Consider the following 12,653-nt stretch of genomic DNA (forward strand, 5'->3'; position numbering starts at 1 on the left):
GATTATTAAGTTTGCAGATGATGCCAAGATTGTAGATAGTGTAGAATATTGTCAAAGGATATAGACAGATTGCAGATTTAGGCAGAGAAATGGCAGATAAAGTTTAATCTGGACAAATGTGAGGTGATGCATTCTGAATGATGAATTATACAAAAAATAGCAGAACCTTAAGAAGCATTGACAAACAAAGGGATCTGGTCGTACAATTCCACAGATTCCTGAAAGTAGCAACACAGGTGAATAAGATGGTTAAGAAAGAATGCCTTCATCAGCTGGAGCATCGAATATAAAAGTTGGCAAGTTATGTTAAAGTTGTATAAAAGTTTAGTTAGGCCACAATTGGAATATTGTGTGCAGTTTTGATTACTATGCTACCAGAAGGACGTGCATGCATTGGAAAGGGTGCAGAGAAGCTTTACTACGATGTTGCCTGGTCTGGAGAGTTTTAGTTCGGAGGAGAGTTGGGGCAGCCTCATAGACATCTACAAAATTATGAGAGACATAGATAGGTTGGATAGTAAGAGACTTTTTCCCAGGTTGGAAAGATCAGCTACAAGAGAGCACAGATTCAATGTGAGAAGGGGAAAGTTTAGGGGAGAAGTGTGCACTAAATATTTCACACAAAGGGTGGTGGGTGCCTGGAACACACTGCCAGTGTAGGTGGTGGAAGTAGGCATGTTAGCAATGTTTAAAGTCTTGATAGACTTATGAACAGGAGATGAACAGAAGGGCAGAAATCACGTAGTAGGTCTAAATAAGGATTAGGAGGCGTAACTGGCCCAAATGGAGTCCCCAACCATGCACTCGGATCCTGTGTGGACCAGCTGGAGGGAGTATTCACTGAAATATTTAACCTTGCCTTGCTACAATCTGAATTCCCCATCTGCTTCAAGGATAGATCGAGTGAATCCTTAGAAGAGTATAAAAGCAGTAGAAGTATACTTAAGAGGGAAATCAGGAGGACATGAGATAGCTTTGGCAAATAGAATTGAGGAGAATCCAAAGAGTTTTTACAAATACATTAAGGACAAAAGGTAACTAGGGAGAGAATAGGGCCCCTCAAAGATCAACAAGGCAGCTTTTGTGTGGAGCTGCAGAAAATGGGGGAGATACTAAACGAGTATTTTGCATTAGGTTCATAGCTCCTTGAAAGCGGAGTCGCAGGTAGATAGGATAGTGAAGAAGGCATTTGGTATGCTTTCCTTTATTGGTCAGAGTGTTGAGTACAGGAGGTAGGAGGTCATGTTGTGGCTGTACAAGACATTGGTTAGGCCACTGTTGGAATATTGTGTGCAATTCTGGTCCCCTTCCTATCGGAAAGATGTTGTGAAACTTGAAAGAGTTCAGAAAAGATTTACAAGGATGATACCAGAGTTGGAGGATCTGAGCTATAGGGAGAGGCTGAACAGGCTGGGGCTGTTTTCCCTGGAGTGTCAGAGGCTGAGGGGTGACGTTATAGAGGTTTACTAATGTATGAGGGGCATGGATAGGGTAAATAGGCAAAGTCTTTTCCCTGGGGTTGGGGAGTCCAGAGTTAGAGGGCATAGATTTATGGTGAGAGGGAAAAGATATAAAAGAGACCTAAGGGGCAACTTTTTCACACAGTGGGTGGTACGTGTATGGAATGAGCTGCCAGAGGAAGTGGTGGAGGCTGGTACAATTGCAACATTTAAGAGGCATTTGGATGGGTATATGAATAGGAAGGGTTTGGAGGGATATGGGCTGGTGCTGGCAGGTGGGACTAGATTGGGTTGGGATATCTGGTTGGCATGGACGGGTTGGACAGAAGGGTCTGTTTCCATGTTGTACATCTCTATGACTCTGTTTCCTTCTTCACCTCTATTCCTTAACTATCCTTTTGCTCTTTATATACTGGTAAAGCATCTTTGGGTTTTCTTTTATCTTACTTGTTAATATTTTTCATGCTGTCCCTTTGATTTCTTTATTTCTTTTTTAACTTGATCCCTGTACTTCCTATAGTTCTGTAGGCTACCTACAGTGTTGAGATTTTTGTGACTGTCATCAGCTTTCTTTCTCTGCTTAATCTTCCCTTTTTTTTTAGATAACCATGTGGTCTAAATTTGGCAATGCCATTCTAATATTTTTGGAGGGGACATATCTGCTTTGAATCATAAGGATCACTTTTTAGTGCCTCCCATTGGTTTACCACTGATGTATCCTTTAGCAGTCCTGTCCAGCCCATCTCAACCAAATGATTTATCAGTTTTATAAAATATGCTTTCCCCCAGTTTAAAACTTCTATTCCTGATTTATCTCTGTCCTTTTCCACGCTAGTACTAAATGTAACCAAATTGTGATCACTATCCCAGATATGGTCACCCACTGTTACTTCACCCACTTGTCTATCTTCATTTCACAGAACTAAATCCAGAATTGCATATCCTCTCATTGGGCTTCTCATGTATTGGTTCAAAAAAAATCTTTTTTTTTAAATGATGCCGAACATGAGGAAGTGATGTCCAGATTTACAAACAGGACTAACATTGGCAGTGTTATTTTACTCCTGCATTATAACTTTGGTGACCAAAGGAAACTCCACATGGATGCCACTAAGATTGAGGATTAACAAAAAAGGGTAGCAAACAATGTCAGCAAATGTGAGGTTATATTTTGAATGGGGTAAATTATATGTTCTAGGAGCACAGAGAAATTTTGGAGAGATGTGTTCACATGGTATTTACAGCACACTATGTGGATGAGATCATTAAGATAATGGAAAACTAGGTTTTGAAAAGGGATGTTGAATAATAAAGTGTAAATCCATATGCAATCTTAGTCAGGCCATAATTGGAGCATGTATGTAGTAGCTACACTATAGGAAGGCATTGAAGCAATTACAGTGACTGGCCAAATTTACAAGGGTGCTATGACTAGTATGATAAAATATGAATATGAAAAATAAACTTGAAAAATTTGTTCTGTTTTTCTAGAACAGAGAATAAGTTATAATTTGGTGAAGGTTGCGAAGGAATGGGATAGAATAAAAAGAAACTGTTTCCAGCTGTTGCAATGTCTACATTATTAAAAGTAAGCTATATGAAGAAGGGTAGAGGTACTTCTTCAAATAGAATGTTGTGAGGCTGTAGAAAGCACTATTGAAGTTAGCGATTGAAACGGAGTTCATGTTATCGTTTAAGAAAAGATTAAGTACAAGGCTTGACTGAATGGGGAATAAAGGGATATTGGAATTGTCAGAACACTTGCAATTTGAAATATTGCTCATGTGGAAGATAAATGAATGCATACTTAAAAGTGAAATGTTTTGCTTCTGTGTTGCAATTCGTGTAATTTTATATATTTCTGACCCTATATCCATTCTATCATCAGTACCGCCAACTTCTACCTTTTTAATATTTTTTATTTCCATCCCTATCTTACTCTGTTGTTAGGCCCTTAACTATTCAAGTTTTAAGAAGCTCAAGTTGAGGTTGTGGATGTAAGTTTGCTCACTGAGCTGGAAGGTTTGTTTTCAGACATTTCATCACCATATTAGGTAACATCATCAGTGAGCCTCCAGGGAATGAATGTCAACTAGCCACAAAAAGACATGACTCACCCTCACTAGTATCATTACATACAGATGAGGAAGGACAACACTTCGACTGGGACAAAACATCCATCCTTGGACAAGCCAAATAGAGAATTCCTAGAAGTATAGCATTCCAACTGGAACTCTATCAACAAACACATTGACTTAGATCCCATTTACCAACCCTGAGAAAAAGATCAGGAAATGACATCACCAACCCAAGGAAACATGTTAGTTCAAGATTGAACTGTTCCAATGCTTGCTAACTTAAGGTCATCCTGTAAGATACTTCCCATATCTAAAGTCACACTATCACCCATCAACCCTTTGAGCGTGACCCCACTTTGGCTTTGTGTGCCTTAATCAGTTTCAAAATTTTATTCTTATATCAAAATTCCTCAATGACCTTCAACATACCCTATCTCTGTAACCTCCTTTCTGTTTCCTAGGTCCATTGCTCCATTTGCAACTAATTTACAGTAGGAATGTGCCAGAAGGTCTATGGAAATTCCTGCTCATATCTGAGCCACATGGATTATTACAAGTTTAGTAACGAGCAAACTGCTCAAGCTTTGCTTTTTATCACTTCATTATTCACAACATTACTCATATATAATCCACAATTGAAGAATAAAAACTGTTGTTGACAAGACTAATATTTCAGTAGCCTGATGTTTTCTCCTTGTGTTTCTTTTTCTTTCCTTAGAGTTTAGACAAAGACAGGTCTGTACTCCAGAAAATGAAGAAAGCAGTCAAAGTGAGATATACCTCAGGTCAAGGTAAATTTAAGTCTAAGTGCATTAGCTGTCCTTACAATCAAAAAAGGTTAATGGAATAGTTGTTATAACAGATGCTACTATCGCACCCACCACTCTGTATTTACACTATCCATACCAACTTACCCAAAATCCACCATGGGCAGACATCAGAAGTCACACTAAGTTGAAATAAGACAAAGTTATAATGCCGATTTTAATTCTAACAAAGTCAGTTATAAAATACCATTCAAACATTTAAATCCCTTCATCTACTTAAATCTTCTATACAACCAAACATTTCAGTGAACTACTTAATCTCTTATGAAAACATATATTTGTACTCATGGTCCTACATCAAAGATTTGATATGAACATGCTAATTAGTAGCCTGAGTGGGCCACTTAGCCATTCAAACTTGTTCCACCATTGAACAAGATCATGGTTGATTTGATTTTAACTTCACCTTCAAATTCCTGCCTACCCACAATAACCTTTCAACACTGTGCCTGACAAGAATCCATCTACCTCTGAATATAGAACTATTCAAAGGTTCTGCCTTTGTTGCCTTTGGGGAAGGGAATTTTAAAGACTCTCAACCCCCAGAGAGAAAAAAATCTTTTACCTGTCTTAAATGAGCAACCCCAAATTGTTAAACAGTGACCCATAGTTTTAGATTCTCCTATCAAAGGGTGCATCCTTTCTACATCCACCCTGTCAATTCCCTTAGGATCTAGTATATTTCACCTCTTACTCTTTTAAACCTGAATAGATTTGAGACAAGCCCATCTAGTTTGTCCTTGTATGACAAATAGTCCATTTCACTTCATAAAACTATTAGTCCATTCCAGATGTTAGTCTAATAAATCTTCTCTTAACAGCCTCAAATGCATTTACGTCCTTCCTTAAATAGTGAAATGGATACATTGCACAGTATTTTGGATGTATCACAATTGCTTTGCATAATTGAAACGTAACGTCCTTATTTTGTATTCAATTCCCTCACAATAAGTGATAATACTATATTAGTTTTCCGAATTACTTACTGTACCAGCATACTAACCTTTTACGATTCATGCAACTTGGAAACCCAGATCGTTCTACATCTCCGAGTTCTATATTCTCTCACCACTGAAAAAACGTACGTCAGAATAGGCAATTTCACATTTTCATATTTTTTCACATGATATCGAATTTTTCAGATTGTTTTCCACTGATCTGAGCTATTTATTTCTGATTATAGCCTCCTATGTTCTCTTCACAATTTACTTTCCTACATGTCTTTATGTCATCGGCAAATTTAACAACTGTATGTTTAATCCCTTCTAGTAATTTATACCAATTGTAAACAGTAGAGTTCATAGCACTAATCCCTATGCAAACCACTTGTTATTTTGTGCCAAAAGAATTTGGCACATTTGTGCCTTCTCTGTTGGTTAGCCAATTTTGTATCTGTGCCAGTATGTTGCCCCTGCACTATGAGTTTTTATTTTCCACAATAATCTATGATGTGGCATCTTATTGAATGCCTTATGAACATCTAAGTGCAGTTCATTCACTGGATCAACTTTACCCACAATATATGTTACTTTTTCAAAATCTCCAATAAGTTGGTTGAACATGAGTTGCCTTTCATAAAACTATGTTGACTCTGCCTTATTACTTTGAATTTAGGTCAGTGCCCTATTATGACATATTTAATAATAACTGCTAAGAATTTCCCTGTGAGTGATGTTAAACTGGCTGACCTATATTTTGCTCCTATCTTCCTCCATTTTTGAATAAATAACTTTTGGAATTACGTTAGCAAGTTTCCAGTCTAATGGAACCTTTCCTGAACCTTGTGAATTTTGAAAAATTAAAACCAATGCATCGTCTATCTCATAAATCAATTTAACTTAAGACTCTTGGATGAAAACCACCAGGACATGGGGAATTGTCAACCCACAGTCTAACCAATTTGCTAAATCTTACTTCTATGTGATCGCAATTTTCTCAAACTCCTATTTGTAAGTCATTGTTGTCTTGAAATAACTCTAGTTTTTCCTATCTACTTTTGCAGAAGACATTTCCCTTCAGGAAACATTCATTAATGAGCTGGAAAAACTTGTAGCTAATTTCCAAAGTAATGAAGAGTCAGTACTGGCTGAAGCTTTCAGTAAATTTGCAGAGTCTTCCAAAGAACTGCTGACACCAATGAAAAACCTGGTAAGGCCTGCATTGTTTCTGCGAAAGTAAGCTCTGTAAAAGTCACTGAACCCGAATTAAGCCAGTGCAGTACTGTTAAAGGATATTTTTCACTGAATATAACTCTTAGAATAATCCTTTTCAAGAGCTCAGTTACAGAGCACCATATTCCTGACTGTGGAGTAGTTTAGAATAGGGCATATAACCACTATAATTTTTATTTTACAACTCTTTCAATGGCTTTTGTAATCTTTAAAAAAAAACTGGAAATGATTGGAAAACAAAACAGACATAACATTTCTAAATTGTTCATGGCATCTCATTAGCAAATGCATGATTTTTCATCTGTTTGCCAATAGTTGGTAAAGATTATCAGCAGATTGTTTTAGGACACTGATAGTGTGTCCAACTGTTGATCAATTTGAATTAAATATTCCTGGACAATGCCAGCATCTTCCGTATAGCATTTTTTAAATGTAATAATGAATGATGAGTACAGATATCTCAGATGGTTGTAGGGGTGGAGGAAATTACAGAGATAGGGCAATATGAAGTGATGGTCAGATTTGAAACGAGGTCACGAGTCTTAGAATTGAGGTGGTGCTAGAATGATGATCTATGTAGGTGAGCAAGCAAAGAGACATTTATTCCATTTCTCTAGATGTTCCATTAAATGTGCACTAACATTACAATAGATTTGGTGTGGCACGGTGGCTCTGTAGTTAGGACTGCTACCTTACAGTACAAGGGACCTGGGTTCAATCCCACCCTAGGGTGACTGTATGGAGTTTGTACGTTGTCTGCATGGGTTTCTTCTGAGTGCTCTGGTTTCCTCCTGCAGTCCAAAGATGTGCAGTCTTGGTGGATTAGCCATCCAAAATGTAGGGTTACAGGAATAGGGTAGTGGGTTGGGTGAGTGGGATGCTCTTCAGAGAATCAGAAGGCCAGATGATTTGCTTCCCTGTTGGGATTCAACGATTGGGTAGCTGTACATTTACAGTCACGAACAGACATTTCAGTTTGTTTTCTTCAATTCACCAATTTTGGTGAAAAGCACTTCCTTTACTCTAAAAATGTTGGAAAAATATCATTTGTCAAATACAAAATAATAGCTTTATTTTGACATAATGTTAATTTGACATCTGATTTTGTTGCTTGTGAGCCATCTTGTCTTAGTAATTTTGCTGCAGCCAAAGCTTTGCTCTTCAATATTTTTAGTGCTTTTAAAAAAATTATACAAATGACAGCGCGTAATGGTACAAACCATTACAGCTGTTTCACATAACTGCCAAGGACAAAGCTCCGTGCAATTGCTCTGGTCTGCTGACCGGTAGCGAAGTCAGTGTAATGTTTGATCATGATGCATGTATGCTAAAGCACGAGTCTGCCTGAGCATCAGATTATCATGAAAGGTAAGTACTTAAAGACAGGCAGTACCAATACATGAAGCATGCATGTATGTGACACAGCAGGTTTTCATCTTAAGAGTGAGCCAACATGAAGGTTGCTAGAATAAGAGCCAAAAAAAGGTACAATATTTTTCACAAATAGTGAGGCTGTTTTGGCTAGAACATTATTTGTTGGAGAGATATAATTCTAAGTCAGCTTGATTGTTCTTAGTTCAGTGCATCCATACAAGAAACATCACTAATGAAAAAGGCTATGGTCAGACTGGTTTACATCTTCTAATTTCATTAGTTGAGTTGCAGAACACTGTGCACTGCCATCTCACTATTACATTGTTAAAAAAGGCTCCCTTATTCTCCTAGCAGAATTAAAGATATATGTTTTTGTGGGTCTAAAGTTCTGTTGTTGGAATAAAGGAAGAACCTTCAGTGCTGGTAGCATATAAATGTAGCCCTTCCATGATGTAGCATTAGAAAGCAGAATTAACCAAGCCTTTAGCCAAGCTATTCCAGCACGGCTAAAACACAAGCATCTACTTGACAGTGCAGTTTGAAATTGGCAGGTATGACGCGGTGGGCATAACAGAGACATGGTTGCAAGGGAATAATGATTGGGAGCTAAATATTGAAGATATACATCCTATCGAAAAGATAGGCAGGTGGGCAAAAGTGGGTGGGGTTGCCTTATTAGTAAGAAATGAAATCAATAGCAAGAAACAAAGTAGGGTCAGATGGTGTAGAATTGAGCAACCACAAAGGTAAAAACACCATAGTTAGAGTCATGCATAGGCCTCCAAACAGTAATTAGGAGCTGGGACACAAGATACACCAGGAGATAGAAGAAATGTGTAGGAAAGGCAAAGTTACAGTGATCATGGGGGATTTCAATTTGCAGACTGGGAAAATCAGGTTGATAGTGGTTCACAAGAAAAGGAAATTGTGGAATGTCTATGAGATGGTTTTCTGGAACAGCTTATGATGGAGCCCACAAGGGAACAGGCAATACTGGATTTAGTGTTGTGCAATAAGGCAGACTTGATTAGGAAGCTTAAGGTGAAGGAACCATTAGGAAGCAGGGATCATAACATAATCAAATTTACTCTGTAGTTTGAGAGAGCGTGAGGATAGAATCAGAGGTAACAGTATTTCAGCAATGGCAGACATTTCTGGGAGCAATTCTGGAGACACAGCAAAAATTCATACCGAAGAAAAAGAAGCATGGTACAGGGAGGATGAGGCAACCATGGCTGACTATGGAAGTCAGGGATAGCATAAAAACAAAAGAGAAAGCATATAAAATAGCAAAGAACAGTGGGAAACCAGAGGATTGGGAAGCTTACAAAGACCAACAGAAGGCAACAAACAAAAAAGGTGGAGAAGATTAAACATAAGGGTAAGTTAACCAATTGCATAAAGGAGTTTATTTCGATATATAAAGGGAAAAAGAGGCAAAAGCAGATATTGGGCTGCTGGAAAATGATACTGGAGAAATAGTTGTGAGGAACAAGGAAATGGACAATTTGGAACTGAACAATTACTTCACGTCAATCTTTACAGTGGAAGACATGAGCAATTTCCCAAACTTTAAAGAGAGTGAGGGGGCAGTGCTGAGTATGGTGCCCATCACCAAGGAGAAGGTGCTAGAAAACTGGAATGGCCTGAAGGTGGATAAATCACATGGACCAGATGGACTACACCCCAGAGTTCTAAAGGAGCTAGTTGAAGAGACAGCGAAGGTGTTAATGGTGATCTTTCAGGAATTAGTAGAATCAGGGAGGTTCCCAGAGGAACCACTCCTGTTTAAAAAGAGAGTAAGACAAAAGACAGAAAATTACAGACCAAATAGCCTAACCACAGTTGTGATTAAAATTGTGGAATTTATTGTGAAGGATGAGATATCTGAATACTTGGAAGTGAATGGTAAAATCGGGCAAAGTCAGAATGGTTTCATCAATGGGAAGACATACCTGACAAATCTGCTAGAATTCTTTGAGGAAATAACGAGCAAGTTAGACCTAGGAGAGCCAATGGATGGTGTCTACCTAGACTTCAAGAAGGGCCTTTGACAAGGTACTGCACAGGAGGCTCCTGAGTAATTTAAGGGCCTATGGTGTTAAAGACAAGGTGCTAACATGGATAGAACCTTGGCTGTCTGGCAGAAAGCAGAGAGTGGGGATGATAGGGTCCTTCTCGGCGGGGCAGCCGGGTGACAAGTGGTGTTCTGCAAGGCTCAGTGTTGTGACCACAACTTTTCATTTTATACATTAACGATCTAGATGAAGGAATTTAGGGCTTTCTGGCTAAGTTTGCAGACAATACAAAGATAGCTCGAGGGTCAGGTAGCATTGAGGAGGTGGGGAGGCCGCAGAGGATTTGGACAAGAGAAGGGAGTAGGCAAAGAGGTGGCAGATGGAGTACAATGTGGGAAAGTGTGAGGTCATGTACTTTGGTAGGAACAGCAGAAGCATGGACTATTTTCTAAATGGTGAAAAAATTCAGAAGTCTGAAGTTCAAAGAGACTTGGGAATTCTACTCCAGGATTCCCTCAAGGTAAACCTGCAGGTTGAATCAGTGGTTAGGAAGGCATTTGCAAAGCTGGTATTTATTTTGAGGACTTGAATATAAAAGCAGGAATGTACAAAGAGATCTGGGTGTTCAGGTCCATTGTTCCCTGAAGGTGGCAATGCAGGTCAAGGGAATGGCCAAGAAGGCGTACGGCATGCTTTCCTTCATCGGACGGGGTGTTGAGTACAAAAGTTGGCAGATCATGTTACAGTTATATACGACTTTGATTCGGCCACATTTGGAAAACTGCGTACAGTTCTGGTTGCCATGTTACCAAAGAGATGTGGATGTGTTGGAGATGGTGCAGAGGAAGTTTATTCGGATGTTGCCTGGTATGGAGGGCACTAGCTATGAAGAGAGGTTGAGTAGATTAGGATTATTTTAATTAGAAAAATGGAAGTTGAGGGGGGATTTGATTGATCCAGACATGGTGGATAGCAAGAAGCTTTTTCCCAGAGTGGGGTACTCAATTACTAGGGATCACGAGTTCAAAGTGAGAGGGGAAATTTTAGGGGAGATATGCGTGGAAAGATCTTTACACAGAGGGTGGTGGGTGCTTGGAACGCGTTGCCAGCGGAGGTGGTAGAGGCAGGCACGATAGCCTCGTTAAAGATAGATTGTGAAGGAGCAAAAATGGCCTTTCCAGTGATATGTACTTCTTGTCAGATGTGAGAGTTTAAAGAGAGTTTAAGGTTACTGCGGATTACATCTGCCGTAAATGCTGTTGGATGCGAATCGGATCAGATCAAGTGGATCGGTTGGAGAGACCGATAGAAGTGATGAGGAATTTGCAACGGCAACAGTATATGATGGATGGCAGATACAGGAAGTGGGGAAGGTCTCAGATACAGTCACATTGATGGGTTAACTCCATGAAGGGTAAGAGAGATAGGCAGCTAATGCAGGAGTATTTTGTGGATATACCCATTTCAGACAGGCATGCTGTTTTGGAAAATGTAGGGGGTGATGGATTCTCAGGGGAACATAGCACGAATAGCCAAATTTCTGGTGTTGAGACTGGCTCTAATGCAACGAGGGGTACGTCGGCTTCCAAGAGATCAATTGTGTTAGGGGATTCTGTAGTCGGAGGTACAGACAGACATTTCTGTGGCCAGCAGAGAAAAAACAGAATGGTGTGTTGTTTCCCTGGTGCCAGGATCAAGGATGCCTCAGAGAGGGTGCAGAATGTTCTTACAGGGGAGAGGGGCCAGCAGGAGGTCATTGTCCACATTGGAACCAACAACATAGGAAGGGAAAAGGTTGAGACTCTGAAGGGAGATTACAGAGAATTAGGCAGAAATTTAAAGAGGAGTTCCTCAAGGGTAGTAATATCTGGATTACTCCCAGTGCTACGAGCTAGTTAGCTCAGGAATAGGAGGATAGAGCAGATAAATGCATGGCTGAGGAGCTGGTGTATGGGAGAAGGATTCACATTTTTGGATCATTGGGATCTCTTTTGGGGTAGAAGTGACCTGTACAGGAAGGACGGATTGCACCTAAATTGGAAGGGGACTAATATACTGGCAGGGAAATTTGCTAGAACTGCTTGGGAGGATTTAAACTAGTAAGGTGGGGGGGTGGGACCCAGGGAGATAGTGAGGAAAGAGATCGGTCTGAGACGGGTACAGCTGAGAACAGAAGTGAGTCAAACAGTCAGGGCAGGCAGGGGCAAGGTAGGACTAATAAATTGAACTGCATTTATTTCAATGCAAGGGGCCTAACAGGAAGGCTGAGGGAGGATATTCCTGGAAATACATCTAGGGAAGTTATTTGGGTGGAACTGAGAAATAAGAAAGGGATGATCACCTTATTGGGATTGTATGATAGACCCCCCAATAGTCAGAGGGAAATTGAGAAACAAACTTGTAAGGAGATCTCAGCTATCTGTAGGAATAATAGGGTAGTTATGGTAGGGGATTTTAACTTTCCAAACATCGACTGAGACTGCCTTAGTGTTAAAGGTTTAGATGGAGAGGAATTTCTTAGGTGTGTACAAGACAATTTTCTGATTCAGTATGTGGATATACCTACTAGAGAAGGTGCAAAACTTGACCTACTCTTGGGAAATAAGGCAGGGCAGGTGACTGAGGTGTCAGTGGGGAAGCACTTTGGGGCCAGCGACCATAATTCTATTAGATTTAAAATAGTGATGGAAAAGATAGACCAGGTCTAAAAGTTGAAGTTCTAAAT

At 39.6% G+C, this 12,653-nt stretch overlaps 1 protein-coding gene across 4 annotated transcripts in view; it reads left to right on the plus strand.

Annotated features, from left to right (window-relative positions):
- unm_sa1614 (un-named sa1614) overlaps positions 1 to 12,653 on the plus strand; it is a 273,238-nt gene that overhangs the window by 93,411 nt on the left and 167,174 nt on the right. For 3 of the 4 annotated variants that reach the window (XM_060836540.1, XM_060836537.1, XM_060836538.1), the window contains 2 exons: positions 4,257 to 4,329; positions 6,368 to 6,513. The exons of the other annotated variant lie outside the window; for it this stretch is intronic. In XM_060836540.1, coding sequence (XP_060692523.1) covers positions 4,257 to 4,329; positions 6,368 to 6,513 — 219 coding nt within the window. The remainder of the gene's footprint in view (positions 1 to 4,256; positions 4,330 to 6,367; positions 6,514 to 12,653) is intronic. 4 annotated transcript variants of the gene reach the window in all.

This window comes from Hemiscyllium ocellatum, chromosome 15, assembly GCF_020745735.1.
Source record: "Hemiscyllium ocellatum isolate sHemOce1 chromosome 15, sHemOce1.pat.X.cur, whole genome shotgun sequence".
In the NCBI taxonomy this organism is placed as follows: Eukaryota; Metazoa; Chordata; class Chondrichthyes; order Orectolobiformes; family Hemiscylliidae; genus Hemiscyllium; species Hemiscyllium ocellatum.